We start from the raw sequence: 22448 nt of genomic DNA, 5'->3' as shown, positions 1-22448 counted from the left end.
GCACTCCTCAACAGAATAGCATTATTTCATTCCCCTCTTCAAGTCAGTACTCTACTTCCTCTCCCCTGAGCTGTTCATGTCAATATTGGCATTTTCCATTCTTAAAGGGAAACTCCAGTGCCAGGAAAACGATCCGTTTTCCTGGCACTGGAGGGTCCCTCTCCCTCCCACCCACCAATCCCCAGTTACTGAAGGAGTGAAAACCCCTTCAGTCACTTACCTGAGGCAGCGACATGTCCCACGTCGCTGCCTGCTCCTCCCCCGCCGCTCCTCCTTGTTCCTCTGTCGGCCGGTGGGCAAGACTGATCCCGCCCACCGGCCGAGGAGTCCCAATGCGCATGCGCAGCAATGCCGCGCATGCGCATTGGCGCACCCCATAGGAAAGCATTGAAAATGAATTTCAATGCTTCCCTATGGGGAATAGAGCGACGCTGGAGGTCCTCACACAGCGTGAGGACGTCCAGCAACGCTCTAGCACAGGTTTCCTGTGCTAGGGACCAGGAAGTTCCCTCTAGTGGCTGTCTAGTAGACAGCCACTAGGGGAGGACTTAACCCTGCAAGGTAATTATTGCAGTTTATAAAAAACTGCAATAATTACACTTGCAGGGTTAAGGGTAGTGGGAGTTGGCACCCAGACCACTCCAATGAGCAGAAGTGGTCTGGGTGCCTGGAGTGTCCCTTTAACTCCATAGTATAGAATAGATTATCCTTCAGCACTGCAAATTTTGTGGACTACATCACTCATAATGCTCGTACAGCCATAATGTGGGTAAAGCATCAGGTCAAATTTGGTCCACAACATCAGGAGTGAAAAAGGCAGCTGATCCCTGGTCTATAACTTAATTCAGCATCTCCTTATTGCACAGTAAAGTTGTGGTGAGATCAAAATGTGACAAAATCTGTGAAGTAGGTAATTTCTTGTAATGTATCTCAGTTACAGTGTCTAAAAATCATAAGGCAATTTTTGAAACAAAACAAAAAGTAAACTGACCCAGGCACACACTGATAGCACCTTCATTTTTTTTTTTTTAGACTTCCATCACAAGTTTCTGTAAGATTTTGTCATATGGACATATGGCCCTTAAACGGGTAAACAGCTCTGCTCATGGCTTAGTGTTTACAAATGTGGCTCCTAAATGCATTTATTGACATACAAATCTGTGCCATAAAGCAGCAGCACATTAAACAGGGAGGCAAAAGATCATATGATTGTTTGTTGTAACTAAATCCCCAATACTTTACCAAAATCAGGTAATAACTGTGAGATTGCTTGAAACGGACCAGCGAGGAAGACCCTATGCTCAGGTCACCACTAAGCGACGTATGTTCCTGAGATTAGTGGGAGTTGCACTCATGGGAAACAGCTGCCATTTGCCAGCATATCATTATCAGCACTGAATTAAAAAATCTTTCCGGCCTTGTACAATTTACCACACACCACCACCGACTTTGACTCCTCACTGCTTAGCTTGTAGCTCCCAAAACATTTTATTTTCAATCACCAAATAGCAAATGAAATACACTATCCATAATCATTTTTCTCTGGCCTGTAAAATGTAACATATAAAAAAATTAAAGGTCAACTGTTTATTCCCTGGATTTTTAATATTGTGTTTACTTATACCTATATCTAATAAGTATGTATTTCTGAGGTGTGATGAATCTAATAAAATGTAGAAATCCACACCTTTTTACCCTGCATCTGGGTGCCGCCATCTTATCTCCCTGTCAGTCATTGTTATATTCTCTGTCCTATGCACCTGGCGTTCTGCAGAGATAGAGAAAGCAATCAGAGAGGAGGAGAAATTAAAGTGTTTTTTTTTTCTCCTCCTCACGTGCTGTCCTTGTTCCTGGCTTTGACTTGCCTGAACTAGATGATGAGATTATTTTCTAACTTTTTAATAAAAAATGAAAAAGAAAATAAAGCTAAAATGGTTAACTCAAGTTACACCTAATTTTCTTCAATGGTATAATTTCCAGAGATGTGACATTTATATTATGTATTTGTGTGCAGTGTTGGCGTTTAAATGCTGAGATTTATGCACACATACTCATATACTGCCACACAACGTGACACAGATATATACACTGACACACATGCAGATGTACAGACACATATATACACACACTGACACTCATACAGATACACAAACTGACAGGCATAAAGATACAGACACAGGGAAACACACCGTGACACACATATAGACACAAAGATACACACCCTGACACACATACAGACACACAGATACACAGACACTGACACACATACAGATACAGACACACAGATCTACACACTGACACACATAAACATATACACACTGACAACATACAGACACACATATGCACACACTGACACACATACAGACACATGTATACACACACTGACACACATACAGACACACGTATACACACTGGCACACATACAGACACACTCTGACACACATATACACACAGAATATTAGAGCTTTCTCTGTGGAAAAAAGTTTAGACGCTGATTTTCTTTAATGAAGGTCATATTTGGCATTTGACTTGGAAGCCATGTTTTTGCCTTTGAAACCTTTGCCCTATATGACTGGTTCTTTTCTGGGTGACATTGAGATGGCTAACCAACATTATCAGGACAGCTACGTAAACGCTAGGAAGAATTGCTCGTCTTCATGTTTACACTTTGCGTGTCTGGTTTGGTGTTGGTATTCAGTTTCATTCATTAATCTACCATAATTGCCTCAAATGAGGTTATCTTTAAATAAGAGAACAAATGGCAGATCAAAGGCAATCATTTGGCTGTGAATAGAACAAGGAGTAATTGCATTAGATGCATTGTAATGTTTAGTTTAGAAGCAAGTGCTTCGTAGACGGCACATTGAAAAACGTTTTACAGCACTTGTTTATGTGCAGACACAATGCAGTGCTGTAAAATATTATAACATTGTATAATTCGGGTATTTTCTATAGAATTACCCTGTTATGTATGATTTAAATTCCCCTATCTCAGCTTGTTAATAAAGTGGAACATTTTAATTAATTCAAATAATTAGCCATCTAGGTCTAAACTGGTTTTATAGATCAGAAATACTGAAAATATTGTATACAAAGTACTCCATACATTTATTATGGACACACTTGTTTATGTTATTTTTAAAATTCAATGTTCACTGGAGAAAATCAAATTTTAAGGATGAAACTATGAAAGTTGAGATCAAAACTCCACAATTTAACTGTATGATAACATTATGCAAGTCAATTACATTAAATACATTGCTGTAACATTATCTTACTATCAATTACTTGTTTTTTTCTCCTATTGAGAGATTCTGTACAGTATATGACGTATACCGGACAGGGGCACATTGTAGCCATTAGCTCATAAAGTTTTCTAAAAAAGATGCATTTTCTACAAATGTTTCTGTATATGGAAAATACATAGAAATACAAATATACGTTTTTACAACTTCTCAAGTCATTCTGTTTACCAGGACAAAAGAGCTAAAGAATAAATGCCGTGGTTCTTACAACGGGTGTGGGTTACAGGGAATATTTTGTTGTTTTTTTTTCAATTATGGTCTGGATTCACTTGGCAAAAATAAATAAATAAGGAAACAAAAAAAAACAACAACAAAAAAAAAACAACATATGAATTCTCTTAGCAGAATTCTCTTACTAAATTGCATTTCCTCCATTGAAGTCTATGAGAAAATTGCTATTTGGTAAGCAGAATTAATCCTTACCATTAATTCTGCTTACCAAATAGCAATTTTCTCATAGACTTCAATGGAGGAAATGCAATTTAGTAAGAGAATTCTGCTAAGAGAATTCATATGTTGTTTTTTTTTTTTTTTTTGTTTCCTTATTTATTTATTTTGTGTACATTTAAGAACTACTGGAATGCTTTACCATGTCTTCAAACACATTATTTCACGTATGATACCACAATAAGTTCTGCTGCAATGCTTTATGTCTTCAAAAACATTTTTTTTCACATTTCAGTAATTGTAGAATTTTACAGACATAGTAGATTAAATAAGATCAAACGCGGGTAATCAGATGATGACTTCTCATTCTGATTCCTTATTATTTCTTGATTGTGTGATATCTGCTATCCTGCAGAGAATTGATATTGGAAGGTGTATAGTTTCTGTTATGTGACCATACATTTATTTATACACGTAAAGTCGAGATCAGTTACAGTGACCTCTTCACTGCACCTATTGGTTTAAATTTAGCCGACCTTAACACATACTTTATACACAATGTAGAAAATGCACAGCATGCAGCTGTGGATTCTATTTGTAGAGCTACAATGTATTGCACAATCCGAAGCAAATGTAGTACACACATTCATTTTTATTGTGTTAAAGGTGTTTGGATTATATATTGTAATCACCAAGTGACCAAAGCTCAATAAGAAACATGTCTTGAAAATTATATAACTGGAAAGCATGGATATTACTTGAGACTATTTATCACTCCTAATCAAAAATAGATAGGGCCAGGTCTTTGGAGCTGCAGACTACATGATTAAATGAACACTATAGTGTTAGCAATACAAATATGTATTCTTAACACTATTGTTCTGGAATTAATGTTTACCCTTTCTCCATTGCTGTGCTTGTCTTGCTAGCCATTGAATCAATGCATCGCTATAGGGAGCATTCGGCATCTCCATACAGAGAGTGGAGACGCTGAGCATAGGTTCTGCAAACTGTGCACCACTGGACTAGGAAGCACCTCTAGTGGCCGTCTGAGTGACTGTCACTAGATGTGTTATTAGGCAGCAATATAAACAATGTAAACATTTTCCTGCAGAGACATGCTATAGACACCAGAACATTGAGCTGTAGTGGTTCTAGTGACTATAGTGTCCCTTTGACTAGAATGGCAGTTTTTTCAGGAATCATAAGGGGTGAAAGGGTCACACCATAACAGCTGTATAAATTTAGTAAATGTTGGTTTGTAATCACAGCTGCTTTCCTGCTGATTCTTGTTCCCACAGAGAATTAACCCATAAAGCAGCTCCCTCTCTACAAAATTAGTGTTTCATTAAGATAAAATCTTGATAGGTGTTGTAAAGTCACCGAAATGCCAATGTACTGAAAACATTTTGTAAGAAAAAGAAGGGACTATTTTGTCTTATACATCTTTCCTACGTCTGATAAAAGTTGACACACAGCAGAACTACCACCAGGTTTTGGCATTTCCCCCATCCATCACTAGAGACAGCTGTGAGGAATATAGCATTGTCTGTACAGGACCCAGGGAATCTTCACAGACATCAATGCTGTACTCTCATGCATGCGCGAGTGTAAAGCACTGATATATGCTTTTGGCAGATGAAGTCGCCTTGTGCTGAAGAGGATCCAACAGATGGACATGTTGGTGACTGCTCTACCTCTAGGCCATCACACTGTAAGTGGCAAAGTCACTATTGGAGTCTTTATAAAATATGCATAGTACCCAGAAGGCGACAGGGATGCTTTAGGTGTAAAAAACAAAATTGTTATATACTTTGAAATCACTTTAAATTCCCGTTTTTATATCCAGTCTCTGTAATTTCAGCAAGTATTACATTATAACCCAGGATTTAATGAGTAGATCACTTCATCAAATCTTTGCATTCTTTATGTAGAATTTCACAGCAATGAATGGGAGTCTCAATGACCAAATGACAAAATCGAACACAAAATAGCTGCGTTGGCACAAAATCGCTAACTCAAGTACATTTTTATATTTTCCGAAAAGTAGCAACTTTTACAAATTGGAATAAACACCTAATGAGAAAATTAGATCCATTACATTGTTAAGGAATTAGTTAAATATAGCCTTCTAAAGACAATGTATTATAATTAAACACCATTTATCGCTGAGCTGCTTATTTTAACGTTACAAATTGTAACATAATCTTGTGAGTATACAAAATCTAATATGAAGCACCTCTACAATGTAATTTAAATATCCAAATATCATAACAAATATTTTATAAACTTCTTTGTATTGGACAGGAGCCTGGTAAACAGGTAAACTAGCCATTACATTAACCGCAAACACAATGCAGCATCACAGACAATGTTACTTACAGTATCCACATCGGGTTCCGCCTTCAAAGACAAACCCATTGGCTACAGCTCCGTAACGTCGCAGGTCAGTTAATTTCCATTGTCCAATAACCACAGGTGGAAGGTCTCTCGCTAGCACTAAAATGTCATTGCACAAATGTAGGGTAGCAGGTCCACATTCCAATTTCGTACCAGGCAATACTCCCACATGAAATCTGTGAACTGAGAGTTAATGAGCTATTAATGCCATGTAAATCCTTGCATTTAAGTAAAACTGTGACTTCTTAAACGCTATTCTCATTAAAGAGTTTAACTGTCTCAAGAACCTGTAGATCCAAACATGCCAGTTCATTGAGTGACAGATTTTTAAAGATTATATTCTACAAGGAATCTTGAAACTATTAAATTATTTCAAACATTCTTTCATACCAGCAATGGGCAATGTGATTGGCTGAAAGTGGTAGATGACACTCTAAGCCAGGGATAGGCAACCTTCAGCACTCCAGATGTTGTGGACTATATCCCCCATAATGTTCTTACACCCATAATGCTGACAAAGCATCATGGGAGTTTAACTGTCTCAAGAACATGTAGATCCAAACATGCCAGTTCATTGAGTGACAGATTTTTAAAGATTATATTCTACAAGGAATCTTGAAACTATTAAATGATTTCAAACATTCTTTCATACCAGCAATGGGCAATGTGATTGGCTGAAAGTGGTAGATGACACTCTAAGCCAGGGATAGGCAAGCTTCAGCACTCCAGATGTTGTAGACTACATTCCCCATAATGTTCTTACAACCATAATGCTGACAAAGCATCATGGGAGGTGTAGTCCAAAACCTCTGGAGTGCCGAAGGTTGCTTATGCCTGCTCTAAGCCAATCACAGCCACCCACTGCTGTTCAGGATAATGCTTCCTCATTGGTCCAAGCAGCACATTAATGCACAAAACAAAACATCTTCTAAAGGTAGGAAGGTTGGGTGGACATAAGTATAAAAAAAATACATAATAATTTATGAGTGTGTGAGAGTATATGTGCGAGTGTGTCAGTGAGTATGTGTGTGTCTGTCAGTGTGTGTGTCTGTCAGTGAGTACGTGTGTGTCTGTCAGTGAGTGTGTGGGTGTGTCTGTCAGTGAGTGTGACTGTGTGTCAGATTGTCAGGGAATGTCTGTGTGTCTGACTGTCAGTGAGTGTGTGTATGTCTGTGAGTGTGTGTGTGTGTCTGTCTATCCTTCTGTCAGTGAGTGTGTCTGTTTAGGTGACCTGGCCCCATCTCCTTCGCTGATATACTCAATCTTTATGATCTCAGCAAATAGACAATACTTTCCCACAGTAAAGCAGTGAGAGGCTATTGCGCATGCGCAGCACAACCCCACATTGTGCCTATCAACAACTCCTCATACAGATGCCCTGAATCAATGCATCCCTACGGGGAACCTTAGCGCATCCATGCAGTGCGTGGAGACGCTGAACGTAAGTGCAGCACTGGACTAAAGCACTTCTTGTGGTTTTTCTCTGAAAAGGCAGTGTTTACATTTAAAAAAGCCTGTGGGGCAGGTTATAGACACCAGGACCATTACATTAAGCTGTAGTGGTTCTGGTGACTATAGTGTCCCTTTAAAAATTGTATTTTTGTTGTTGAAAATAAAGCTTTGTTAGTTTAAAACCTGGCTCCAAACTTTTTCGCTGGCTGCTAGATTCCAAGCAAATTTGTCTAGCCTTATTGTAAAGTTCCCCTCTAGTTGCAATTTATAACTGATGGTGTTACTCCCACTTAAAGCTGCTTATACGATAGAGAATTAGAGGTCAGTATCTGCGCACAGTCTATGCATGTCTGGAAGAATGTTTCTGAAAGGATCAAGGCATTCTGTTGCTTGCTGAGTAAGAGAAAGCAGTGCCATGGTAGATGAGTGAGTTTTATCTTTTAATGGTGAATTTAAAAATAAAATGTACTGGTTCCTGTGCCAAGGTTATGTTCCTCTTGCTTTGCAGCCATATTTCTCAATATTAGGTGCCAAAATACCAGAGTATTGCAGGATGCAATGATACCTTTATTTTATTGGACTAACATAATATTAGGTGAATGTTGTGTCTTGCAGAGAACCTTCAGAGTTTGTTATTAACTAGACAAGTCCATTGCAGAGACGTTTGTTGCCCAGCTGAGTTCAAGCAAAGCATTGCTACAACAAGTTGGTTATTCCCAAATTTCCAGAGTGTAACCGACACCTGCAACCAAGTCAGATATTAGGTCAGATGCCTCCAATATCCACACCCGAATGACTGTATTGTGTAAAAATAAAAAATAAAAAAACTTGCACAGAATTGAGCTTCCAATTAGCAAGCAATTAAAATAATTCCGGCAGGGGTCCTAAATCAGTCCAAAATCATGTCTGCCCCTGTTTCTCCTCAACGTGGGAGACATGGTGTGCACAGTGGCGGATCCAGAGCCTGATCTAGGGAGGGGCACTTGTAGATTATTTAAATAAATAATCCAGACACAATAACCACTACAGCTCAGTGTAGTGGTTATAGTGCCAATAATGCCAAGACCCCCTCCCAGAGTAAGTAGTCAAACTGTTTAAGAACTGTTTGACAACTTACCTGAGGTCCTCTGGGAAATGGGGCTGTTGTAGGGCAGAGGAGCAGTGGTATGTGTGAGTGGTGCAATGTGTGAGGGGTGCAGTGTGTGTGTGTGTGAGGGGGACAGTGTATTAGCAGTGTGTGTGTGAAGGTTGCAGTGTGTACGTGAGGGCGGCAGTATATGTCAGGGGTGCAGTGTGTGTGTGGATCAGTATGTGTGTGTGACAGTTACAGTGTGTGTGTGTATTGCAGTGTATTTGTGGGGCAATGTATGTGTGTGGGGGCAATGTGTTAATGGGGGCAGTGTGTGTTTGTAGGGGCAATGTGTGTTTATGGGGGGCAGTGTATGTGTATATGGGGGCAATGTGTATATGGGGGGCAGGGGCAATGTGTGTGGATATGGGGGGCAGGGGCAATGTGTGTGTGTGTGTGTGTGTATGGGGGGCAGGGGCAATGTGTGTGTGTGTATGGGGGGCAGGGGCAATGTGTGTGTGTATGGGGAGCAGGGGCAATGTGTGTGTGTGTATGGGGGGCAGGGGCAATGTGTGTGTGTATGGGGGGCAGGGGCAATGTGTGTGAGTGTATGGGGGCAGGGACAATGTGTGTGCATATGGGGGGCAGGGGCAATGTGTGTGCGTATGGGGGGCAGGGGCAATGTGTGTGCGTATGGGGGGCAGGGGCAATGTGTGTGCGTATGGGGGCAGGGGCAATGTCTGTGCGTATGGGGGGCAGGGGCAATGTGTGTGCGTATGGGGGGCAGGGGCAATGTGTGTGCGTATGGGGGGCAGGGGCAATGTGTGTGTGTATGGGGGGCAGGGGCAGTGTGTGTGTGTATGGGGGGCAGGGGCAATGTGTGTATGGGGGGCAGGGGCAATGTGTGTATGGGGGGCAGGGGCAATGTGTGTGTGTGTATGGGGGGCAGGGGCAATGTGTGTGTGTTTATGGGGGGCAGGGGCAATGTGTGTGTGTATGGGGGGCAGGGGCAATGTGTGTGTGTATGGGGGGCAGGGGCAATGTGTGTGTGTATGGGGGGCAGGGGCAATGTGTGTGTGTATGGGGGGCAGGGGCAATGTGTGTGTGTATGGGGGGCAGGGGCAATGTGTGTGTGTGTGATAAGAAGGATTTTTTTTTTCATGTGTGTGTGTTTTTTTTTTTTAATTTAATTAAATAAATGTTATGTCCCCCCTCCCTTCTTACCTTTACTGGGAGGAGGGGGGACATCTTTCGTTCCCTGGTGGTCCCAGTGGGGTTCATTGGTGGTCCCAGTGGTAGAACTGAACTCTAGCCCGCGCTCCAGGGCTAGAGTTCACTCTCGCGAGATTAACCGCGGCAACGCTCCAAATCTCGCGAGAGGAGGACCCGGAGGAGCTGCTGGTAACAGCTCCCGGGTCCTCTCTCCCTCCCCTTCCGGTCGGCTGTCAGTAATGTGCCTGCGGACCGGGGAGGGAGATCACTGATCTCCCTCCCCGGTCTGCAGGCACAATGCAGGGCTGGCACTTGGGCAATGTCAGCCCTGCATTAGCCGGCAGGGGAGAATCTCGGGGGGGGCAATTGCCCCGTTGCCCCCCCCCCTGGATCCGCCACTGGGTGGGCAGAGAACAAACTTGTATTCCTCAGGATAATTTAGTGACTGGGGGTGGCATGCTTAAAGGGATTCACTAGTGCCAGGAAAACAAACCCATTTTCCTGGTACTGTAGAATCCTGCAGTGCCCCCTCTTGCCCCCCATCCCACGTCGCTGAAGGAGTTAAAACCCCTTCAGAAACTTACCTGAATCCAGCGCCAATGTCCCTCGGTGCTGGGTCAGGCTCCACCCGCTCGCGCACGCATTAGACCTTCCCATAGGAGAGCATTATTAAATGCTTTCCAATGGGGATTCCGGCGATGCTGGAGGTCCTCATGCATAGTGTGAGGACGTCCAACATCGTTTAGATGACCAAACACCGTCTAAGAACCCAGAAGTCCCTCTAGTGGCTGTCTGGTTCAGTCTTTTCACAGGGAAAACACTAGTAAAAGTCTTCTCATCTAAATTGTCATTGAATTGTCAACACAAAGGGATGAGAAGGGGGGCGGGGGTCACGGGATAAAGCTGCAGCCAGAAAGAGGAATGAGTGGCACTGAAGGACATGAAAAATAAAGCCCTGTGAATGCTTTCATACACAGGTTAGAGAAAGCAGGTGCACTTTAGCAGACTGCTCCTGTCACTTTCGTTAGATCAGTGGAAAAAACAGAAGGAGAAAGAGGAATTATTTTTCTTGGTCCTTTAATGAAGACATTTTGGTATGTCGATCATGCCCCTACAACCTCCTTGTTAAATCTGCCATTAACCACTTTTCTTTCTGTTTATGCAGCCTTAGCTCCACCTCCCCTGGCTGTGACTTACACAGCCTCCATGGGAAAAAAATGTGAGTCTTAGTCAGGAGAGGTGTTGCTAAAGCTGCATCAAGAAAGTGATTTAACTCCTAAACAGCAAGGAATTGAGCAGTGACACTGCAGGGGCATGATCTGTACACCAAAACTGCATCATTAAGCTAACACTGTTTTAGTGCTTAGCCTGTCCCTCTAAAGGGTGCATGCGGCCAACCTCAACTACACTATAAAGAGCCATATAAATGCATAGTTTTCTTTATTTATTATAATGTTGGTTTGCTATTTAATAAACAGTAACACTTAATTACAGTTAAGCTACAAAGATTAAGTCCTTGATTGATTAAGTCTTGCCGGGACTTGTACATCTAATTAATCCGAAAATTGTCAGTAGATTTTGGCATAATTTGTTCAGTCTGTCACATTTTCTCATCAGTAATTTAATTTTCACCATAACCAAACCAATCTCTTTCTGTTTCACTTTTTTTTTTTCAGCCACTCTAAATCTGTTCTGACTTTTTTTTTTTTAAACTTGCAGAAGTTATAATGAAGGAAAAAATGTGCTATTTACACCACTTTCAGAATACTTTAATAACTATAACTGAAATAATTACTTTTCGGAACTCAGATAAATATCCCTCAACTGACTGTCCAAGCACCGATACTCACTAACAATTTTCCACACTCTTCTTACAATGATAATCAAACAGTAATATAATGACATTTATTTTAATTCATGAAAATTGTGTTACCTTCTCCCAAGCTGTAACGGAGCCGTACATCCCAAGCATTCATAATGTCTTTGTTATCAAAACCCAGCATAACAACTTGCGAGAAGCAGACGACGGCGAGAGTCTGGCTCATACCCTCATAGGAAAGGCCGGGATCCAATCCGCAAATATCTTCTAATGTTACGCTGCTTTTTTCCTTATGTCCTTTTATCCTGTCTGATTTTTCCTTATACACCAACATTAACAAACAATCTGTAAAAAACAAAAAAAAACAAAAATAAAACATATATTTGGATGATGGATTAACATCTTTATGTCTTCGCTTTGTGATACAGTATGCATTTATTGCTTTCTTTTTTTCTGGAAATGACACTATTGCGTTATACAAGGAATATCTCCTAGAACTATTAATATCTGTAATTGTGAAGAGCAAAAAATTAGGTCGCAAGAGTATTCTGAGAACGGGCAGCCTGCCCTTCGGTGGGTCCCCACTCAGATCTCAAGCTGGTTGTTGCTCATCTTGTGCCATTACAGAGAGAACTTCTCTGAAACATATCAGACTGGACCCACCCATACGGGCAGTCCAGATCCGAAATGCCAGCAAGTTCCCTCTGAATGAGAGACACAGCAACCCCAGACGATCGTTTCAGCCTTGTTAGGCATCATCAGTGAGGCATAGCTGATATCTCTCATCGTAAAAAGGGGTCCACGTCTGGATTACCCTTTAAACTTGTGGAGAGCAAAAAAATTGGTCGCAAGAGTATTCTGAGTCTGTTCTCAGAATACTCTTGCGACCTGTTTTTTGCTCTCCTGGCACAGCTGAGGCACACATTACATTAACACGCCTCTCAACAGTTCTGCTTTTAGTGGGCAAGTCCCAATTGCGGGGTCCTGTCCTGCTTTGGTTCATGGTGTCCCCATACAGCAAAGTGTAAGTGTGTCACTAGGCTAGCTTCTGCAGGAACTAGGAACATGAAGAGCATTTCAACAATAACCCATGCATGGTCTTGTAAGTAAGGGGATGGCAAAACAGGCAGGTGTGCCCCTTTTATGAAAGACATGACCATTATCGTGAGGTTGCATTTGTGTGGAACTGACTCTGCTGGGTTTTGAACCCTGGGTTTCATGCTGCTAAACCTCTTCTTTACCAGTACACCAGCCTGCCTTTTGCAAATTTACCTGAAATCTAATAACCTTGACTCTACAAGCAATGGTATCAGTGACAACTCTCTTCAGCTGTGTCTGGTCAGGTGTCTGGTTCTTGGCCTATAAAAGCCACTTCCTGTCTCTGTATCTTTGCCAGATTATTGTGGTTCCTGTACTCTCTAATCAAGCGTGTTCCTGTTTCTCCTACCTGTTGCTGAATTTGGACTGTTTTGACTTTGCTGCTTCTCCTTCCCACTGACCTCGGCTTGCTTCACTACGGTTATCATCTTTCTGTTCCAGTTTCTCATCTCTGCTTAAGACCAGACGGCCACTCACGGCTCAGGGGCTCAACCACCTGGGTAATGAGTGGCTACCTCTGGCAGAAAACATTGCTGATCTGGCTACTGGACTCCAAAACTTTGTAACATCAATATCATTACAGCATTAGAGCAGGAGAAACAGAAACTATGTTTTGATGTCAGTGAAGTTTAGAGATTATAAAAATGGCTGACACTGAGCCTAGACAGAGACACTCCCATTATAGAGCTAAACACAGTGCTAAACACACGTGTTAAATATAGGGGTCAAATAAACATGCTATTAAAAATCCTATGATGTGGGACTTCCCCTTTAAGAGGGTTTTGTTTCAGACAGTCCAGCAATGGGATCATGAACGTCAAACCATTCAGAAGTTCAAGTTGGTGCAGGCCTCTCTGGTGTGTAGGCCTTTTTCTATATTTGGCACCTGAGAGAAACACTCAAAATAGAACCTAGCACCTAGAGTAGATGTGGGAGGTGATTATATTCAAGTATTTAGAAGATAGAACCCTCAGCAAACAGCAGTGTGGTATAATAGTGATATTATTCAGCCATTAAACAAGGTGAGGCAACATTTCGACACAAAGCGTCTTTGTCAAGCCATTGCAAATACTGGCACTCTGGCAAGTATTGATGCATCCACATCTCTATTTAAAACACTGAGACATACAACCCCTATCACCGCTATGCAGAAGGCCAAGGCATGAATCCACTTTCTTAGTATAAGCCGTCCCAGAGAAAATAGCAGCTGAATGACAGGATAGGGAACATAATCCAAATCAACGTGACATATATATCATGCAGAAGTTACATTTGTTGATGCCAGCATTAAATTCTCACTCCATACATCACAGTGTAACAGAGTATAGATATACATGTATGGAAGGGGATGTGCCTATATTCAATAAATAAACACCGAAAATGCAGGGTATGTTTTGGTCGTCTCAAAGTATCAGTGACAATAATAAAATTCATGTTACAATATTAGATGCTGTTTTATTTTTGTCTTATCTTTATTTAAACGAGCTTCCAATGTTACCGTTAAATTAGCTGTCAACATCTATAGCATAAACCTACAGCCCCAGATGTCTGTCATCAGACGGGTCTCTGTTACCATTCGAGTTCATATAACACTAAATATATATATCGCACCCACTGTACGGTTAAGCAAAGAGGAAATGAAATCTGCATGTTCTTGAATCTATGTGTGTAGTCTGTCTCTATCTATCTATCTATCTATCTATCTATCTATCTCTCTACCAATATATCTATCTAGCTATCACATAGTTACATAGGCTGAAAAGAGGCATGTGTCCATCAAGTTCTGTCTCTCTCACATTTTTTTTTTTTTTGCTGTTGATCCAAAAGAAGGCAAAAAAACAGTTTGAAGCACTTCCAATTTTGCAACAAACTAGGAAAAAAAAAATCCCTTTTGACCCCAGAATGGCAGTCAGATTTATCCTTGGATCAAGAAGCTATTACCCTACAGTTTAAAAATAATTTTATGTAATATTCTGTTTTTGCAAGTATGCAAGTTGCTGTTTAAACATCTGTACGGACTCTGATAAAACTACTTCTTCAGGCAGAGAATTCCACATCCTTATTGTTCTTACAGTGAAAAAAAAAACCCTTTCAAAACCGGAGGGAGGTCCTGGGAGGTTCAGAACTCTGAGCTGGATGGCTCCCTTGCACCGGGCGCCATCTAGCCCCCCTCCAGCGAAGTGACTCACATTTTTGTATTAAGGCTGCTTTGTTTGAGCTAACTATGTCGCCTCTCCTTCTTCGGGGAGCCCATATGCACTCTACATAATTTGTTAGTTAACATATACATATACAGATGCATAATATTATAGTTCTTATAATTGTTTTTTACTCCCATGGCATGCATAATCGTTGCAAGACCATGTCATAATTCATGAGACGCTGATAAGAGATTTTTTTTTTCTTTTCTTATATATATATTTTTTTTCTTTTTTTTGTCTTCTTTCCCAAGTTTGCATTTACTTCCTAAGGGGATAACATAAAAATGCAAGAGATCAATATAAATATGCAAGCCCTTCCTGAACGCAGGGAATAATGCTCAAATTTCCACACCCATAAATGTTCATATATTGCATATGTTCCCTTCTAATCTATATAGATCTTTGTTAGGCAGCTTAGCCACCAGCAGATGATGCATGTCTGCAAGGGCCGCGCTGAGCATTGGAAATACGCTCGACAGATATGGGATGCCTATTTAGGATGATATACTACATTTAGTCTGTTGAAGTTATTTACATATTTTACTTTAATTGCTGTCTATATTTTCGTTATACATTTGCAAGGTAACACTGAACACTTGACCTTACAGCAATGCTCGTATTTCAATGCAAAATACAGTTGAACCTATATTTACTGCTTTTTTATACGCTGTCATACCAAGAATAGATAGATTATTGTTAGCGTTACTGATGCATGTTAGATGATTGCTGTTAATTAACTAGTCTAAATCATACTTGCGCAGCTAATAGCATACACCTGCTTAGCCGTAGGGTATTCAATAAAAGGCATTTTAAAAATAACATCCTAGGCCATAGCATATGCCATATTGCCAAATACCGCCTCACTGAGACACAGGCAGCCACATGCCGCTCGCGCCCACAGTGAACATGTGTTGGGCTTTGTTTAAAATATTTAGCGCATACATCTGGCTGGAGAAGAGCCCGCTTAACACTCATAGACCTGAACTTAACTGTGACTTATTAAGGGTTATACATTCCATCTTTACCGCACATTTAAACGAGCTCCGCACTCATTGGCCATCTTATACCTAGCACCTGCACATAATATGCACAACTTTTAATCACATATAAGGGGCCCCTTTATCTATTCTGTTGCTACCAATGCTCTTCCCCTCCAACCGCCCATACGAATTTGCTTTCCATGCCCAATGCAATATAAACATAAGTTCCTAAGCATGACCCACTGAGTACGTATTCAGCGACTAATACTTACCGTATATACTCGAGTATAAGCCGAGTTTTTCAGCCCATGTTTTGGGCTGAAAAACCCCAACTCGGCTTATACTCGAGTCAGAGTCTGTATTATGGCAATTTGCATTGCCATAATACAGACCGGGGGAGAGGGGGGCTGGCAGACCTGTACTTACCTCTCCTGCAGCTCCTGTCAGCTCTCTCCTCCTCTGCGCCGTCCGGTCAGCACCTCGGTCAGCTCCCAGTGTAAGTCTCGCGAGAGCCGCGGCTCTCGCGAGACTTACACTGTGAGCTGACAGAGTGAGCTGCACAGACCGCGCGGAGGAGGAGAGAGCTGACAGGAGCTGCAGGAAAGGTAAGTACAGCTCTGCCAGCCCCCCTCTCCCCCCCACTGAACTGCCACTGCACCACCAGGGAAGGAGAGCCCCCCTCCCTGCCATATATCAAGCAGGGAGGGGGGACGAAAAAAAAAAATATAAAAAAATAAATAAATAAATTAATAATAATAAAAAAAGGGGTATAAGGACCACTATGGGAGGGGGGGGGGGTGTATAAGGACCACTATGGGAGGGAGGGGGGTATAAGGACCGCTATGGGAGGGAGGGGGGGGTAAGGACCACTATGGGAGGGAGGGGGGGGGGGGTATAAGGACCACTATGGGAGGGAGGGGGGGATAAGGACCACTATGGGAGGGAGGGGGGGGTAAGGACCACTATGGGAGGGAGGGGGGGTATAAGGACCACTATGGGAGGGAGGGGGGGATAAGGACCACTATGGGAGGGAGGGGGGGTATAAGGACCACTATGGGAGGGAGGGGGGTATAAGGACCACTATGGGAGGGAGGGGGGTATAAGGACCACTATGGGAGGGAGGGGGGGATAAGGACCACTATGGGAGGGAGGGGGGTATAAGGACCACTATGGGAGGGAGGGGGGGATAAGGACCACTATGGGAGGGAGGGGGGGATAAGGACCACTATTGGAGGGAGGGGGGTATAAGGACCACTATGGGAGGGAGGGGGGTTTAAGGACCACTATGGGAGGGGGTGGGATAAGGACCACTATGGGAGGGAGGGGGGGTATAAGGACCATTATGGGAGGGAGGGGGGGGGGTATATGGACCACTATGGGAGGGATGGGGGGGGATAAGGAACACTATGGGAGGGAGAAGGGGGATAAGGACCACTATGAGAGGGAGGGGGTGGGATAAGGACCACTATGGGAGGGGAGGGGGAAGTAAGGACCACTAGGGGAGGGGAGGGTAAGGACCACTAGGGGAGGGGTGAGTCAGGACCACTGGGGGGGGGGAGTGAAGGAACACGGGGGTGGGGAGGTAAGGACCACTGAGGGAGGAGGAGGGGAAGTCAAGACATATGGGGGGGGGGAGGGGGCGGCAAAAAATTTTTTGCCTACGGCGGCAAATATCCTTGCACCGGCCCTGCACACACTGCATTCACACACTGCATTCATGCACACACACACTGCATTCATGCACACACACACTGCACTCATACACACACGCTGCACTCATACACACACACATACGCACACACTGCATTCATTATACACACACTGTAAATAAATATTCAATTAATATATTTTTTTTAGGATCTAATTTTATTTAGAAATTTACCAGTAGCTGCTGCATTTCCCACCCTAGTCTTATACTCGAGTCAATAAGTTTTCCCAGTTTTTTGGGATAAAATTAGGGGCCTCGGCTTATATTCGGGTCGGCTTATACTCGAGTATATACGGTAGCTTAAATGATTATTATAGGTAGGCGGAGACTGGATATACAGATGATATGAATAGCTAATTGTCATTCAAAGCGGGACCGACTGATGTGAAAAATGTACTATGCATTACCATGGTCTGGCAAAATATGCCTCTGCGCAGGCAATACTGCATTCACCATTTAAACTTGTTTTATGTCTGCTATCACACGTGCAAAAAAAAAAAAAAGAATATAATTACCATTCTAGTTTTTCGTAAAAAACTCATGATGTCTGTCTGTCTATCTATCTATCTATCTATCATCTATGTATCTACATATCATCTACCTATCTATATATGTATATATATATATATACATATATATATATATATATATATTATCTATCTATATATCTATGCATCTATCTATCTATCTATTAAAACTGTCTATCGATCTATCATACTACCAATCTATATTTCTATCTGTCTGTCTGTCTGTCTATCTGTCTATCTGTCTGTCTGTCTATCTATGTATCTATCTATCTAATCTATATATAATCATGGACAATGTGAAGCCTTCTGTTGATTCATGAAGAAGCAAAGATGGGCAAGATAGGATTTCATCCCAGAGGCTACGTCTATACACAACTATAAACAATTACACACACACATGCCTAAATCAAATTAAAAAATTAATTGTAAACATTTAATATATTGATGGATGATATGGATAAAGTAAGTGGCGTAACACACCATACATGTTTTTGAAAGCGGATGATGGGATCACAGATTCTATGATACATACAGGTGTGAAGGAGAGATGGCAAGGGGAGAAAATTTAAGCGGGGATGCCTGTGAGGGAAGAGGAAGTGGCGATATAAACTCAGTTTATTTGGTGAAAGTGTGAAGATATCAGCGAAGCAAGATAATATGCAGCAGACGGGATTATGTCTAAAGATGTAGGATGAATAAAAGATGAGGACTGACAAGAAATGGGGGATATAGTAAATCACAAAAGAACCAAGCACTGAACTTCAACAATAGAACACCTGAGTGAGATAAAAAAAAAAATAGAGAAAGTGTAGGAATTATTCCAAAATTAGCAACGGTGAGTACATATCCAGTGATACCAAGATTGGCCAAAATATAGATGAAAGGATGCCATGGTAAAGCGAATCAAAGGCAGTATAGAAATCAAGGACCAAGGCAGGACGGACGTAGAACTGGACAATTACAGTAAAAGTGTGGTAGGTAAAAGTGTCTGTGTGGTAGGGAAAGGATGATGACAACTGATTGTTGGTAATGTGTTTCAAATGCTAAGAAAAACAGCAGAAGTGTCCTTAAAAAGTGGAGAGTGACTGGGACTGGAGGGGCATTGTTGGATTAACACTAATTTCCTATATATTCTACTTTTAGTCACTAATATTACTCATCTCCCTCAGTTTCATTATGTCTCCTCTCACCAAACAACCCATTTTCCCGGAGGTTCCCATACCTTCTTCAATCATCTCTTTACTCTTATACTATCCATTCCGTACACATTTTCTTCTCCACTTCCTCATTAGCCTTCTTACCGCTTCTTTCAATTTCTTTATTTTCCTTTATCAAACTCCCTGACCTCATATATTTTGTCTTCTCCCCTGTTCATTATATCTGCCCTCTTCATAGTCATTCTACTTTCCGTAAGTAGACATATGCAGGGCAAAAACAATTTGGTTAATTTAAAACAATTTGTACAGAAATAAATGATGGTTCGGAGAAACCTAGTTTAATCCATGTGCAATTTCTGACACCAAAAGTCTTAGCCAAGTGAAAGAACTACCTATATAGGCATTTCGAAAGATTACAATCACAATCACCACAATGTTCAATGCTTTTAGAAATGTAGAAAAAAGATTTAAGCTTGAAGGCAATTTACATCTGTGGAGGTAGAATTCATGGTCACAGCACAAGACTCAGCCATACAGAGTGATCTTGAAGAAGGGTATTTGCACCATGAGTTGCAGTAAGTTTTGTGAGCTTTGTGGTGATTGGACATGAAAATATCTACTGGGCAACCAGACAGAGAGCAGGCCATACACTCTTCTTGTCATCCCAGTAGCTTAGGTGGTTAGCAGTAGGAAGCAAAGGAGATTCAGCAAGGTATGTTCTGACCATTTCAGAAGCACTATACCATACATCACAAATGTGCCTGTTTAGGAAGGACAGTCCCTATTGTGAACCCAAATCCCTCTGACCCTCTTTTCTAAAACTGCTTAGAACGAACCCACCTCTGACCACACACACACGTTCACCCCTAACATTAAAGTGTTACGTCTTTGTGCATTGAAATGTTGGTAGGCATGATTATACTCCTTTCAGGTGCCAATAGCTTCTGATATATTCACATGCTCCTACCAAACTGGCATTAGCTTCTGATTTATCAAAAGGAGTAGAAGACACGTCAGGTTCAATCTGCACATCTCCCTCAACCAACATGCCTCACTTTTGCGGCAAATCATAAACCCTGCCAACGGAGCATGATTAATCATAAGGTGACCATAGGCAGCCACAGAGGCGTACCTAGAAACCACTGGACCCCGGTGCAAAAATTGCCCTGGGCCCCCCCATGTGTCTCATTCCCTCCCCCCCCCCATTCTTTCACCCTCAGCAGCTCCACGTGTCTCATTCCCTCTACTTAAGCCCCTCCATGTCTCTCATTCCCTCTCCCAGCCTCTCCATGTATCATTCCCGCCCAGCCCCTCCATGTCTCTCACTCCCCCACAAAGGCCTTTCATGTTTCACACTCCCCTACAAAGCCCCTACATGTGTCTCATTTCACCCGAAGCCCCTCTTTGTGTCTCATAATCCACCAAAGTCTATCCATGTGCCTCATTACCCCCAAAGCCCCTCTATGTGTCCCATCCCTCCTACCCCCAAAGCCCCTCCATGTGTCCCATTCCCTTCTCCCACAATCCTTCCATGTGACCCTTTCCTTCCCCCAGCCCCTCCTTGTGTCTCTCACCTCCCTCCCCTCCTTTACCTAGTCACTGCCACGGTGCCTGTCTGACAGGAAGTGCTTGTGAGTACTTCCTGTCAGACCACTTGGCCATGCTACATACAGTGGCAGGAGGGGAACAGCACAGTATTTAGCTCCTGATCTAGCTGTGCACTGGCCCTGAATGTATGCCGACGGCCCATGGGACAGCTGCAGTCTGGTCCCCTGGAGTGACAGGCACGGTCACAGCAACTGTGTTAGGTACATCACTGGGCATTAGGGCCCCAGAACAATGAATTTGCTTGTGAAGTTGTGAAGAATGTGAATGCCTGTCAATAAATATTTCCCACTACTAGGGCTGTTGGATCGAAATGCCAGCTTTCCTTTAATAGTAGGAGCACACAGGAAAGCTTGCATCAATTCAGGGGAAATATCAACTCATTGGGTGATGATTTAAAATCAAGGAGGTCAAGTGCAAGATTCCCCCCCCCTCCCCCCCCCCCCCAAGGCCCCTCACCCTTTTCCAGTGAGTGAAGGGTTTATAGGAGAAAAGGCAGGAAGCACAGCTCACTACTACCTCCAAGTTTCTACTCCCATCATATACCCAGGGATGGGAGTACAAGTCAGGTGGGGCTGGCAAAGTGTTCCCCCAGCAACAGAAGCAAGAGAGTCGCATTCCCTCATGCTTCTGCCCCATCCCCTGCTAAGCCATGATGGAGCATTTAAATGTTAAAACTGAAAGAGCAGCAGTACAAGTGGGGGCATGGGGGGAAATTTACTTCTGAAAATTCTCACAAAATTGCAATACTGCACTCAAAAGAACTTAATGGAATAATATATATATACATATATATATATATATATATATAATTTATTTATTTATTATTGCCATTTATATAGCGCCAACAGATTCCGTAGCGCTTTACAATATTATGAGAGGGGGATTTAACTATAAATAGGACAATTACAAATAAACTTACAGGAACAATAGGTTGAAGAGGACCCTGCTCAAACGAGCTTACATTCTATAGGAGGTGGGGTGTAAAACACATTAGGACAGGACATATATATATAGCAGGACATTGAGTATCCTTGTAGTGCAGATTTATTACAATACTACGTACAGGACATGCCCACCTTAATAAGTAGCAGTGATAGGAGTTGTAACTAACACTTCTCTGTTTACGGTTTCCAAAAGGGGGGGGGGACAAATTAAATGAAACTTGGAACTGTACTGTAGGTGTTTCACGTCACTGCTGGACGCTTTCTCAAATTGTATTTTTCCTTTATTTGGGGTAGTGGCACACCTTTCTTTTGCAAAATGTAAAACTTCCCTTGTACTAATATCAGGTTTACAGTGACCCCATAGGCTTTTATTTTATTCTTTTTTTAATGACTTACTGTGATGCCTAGGATCCTTTCTGTGTGTAGCTGTTGATGACACAGAGCTCCCTGTGATGTGGGATTATTTAAAAAACCTTATTGTATTTGTATTCAATAATTGCACTAACTCCATTTTAACTTTATACTGTGACAATCCTCCATTTTGTCCCCCTAACCTGACTTCTTCAATCCTCCATTTTGTC

General features: G+C 42.1%; 1 protein-coding gene across 2 annotated transcripts in view; it reads right to left on the bottom strand.

The window, feature by feature from the left end:
- Nucleotides 1–22448, bottom strand: part of DOK7 (docking protein 7) — a 122845-nt gene that overhangs the window by 86697 nt on the left and 13700 nt on the right. For both annotated transcript variants that reach the window (XM_063457727.1, XM_063457728.1), the window contains exons 3-4: nt 11759–11989; nt 6075–6275 (exon numbers count right to left, since the gene is read on the bottom strand). In XM_063457727.1, coding sequence (XP_063313797.1) covers nt 6075–6275; nt 11759–11989 — 432 coding nt within the window. The remainder of the gene's footprint in view (nt 1–6074; nt 6276–11758; nt 11990–22448) is intronic.

The sequence above is a fragment of the Pelobates fuscus genome, chromosome 6, assembly GCF_036172605.1.
Source record: "Pelobates fuscus isolate aPelFus1 chromosome 6, aPelFus1.pri, whole genome shotgun sequence".
NCBI classification, from domain to species: domain Eukaryota; kingdom Metazoa; phylum Chordata; class Amphibia; order Anura; family Pelobatidae; genus Pelobates; species Pelobates fuscus.
The sequence above is the reverse complement of the archived record's forward strand: the minus strand, read 5'-3'. Positions and strand labels throughout refer to the sequence as shown.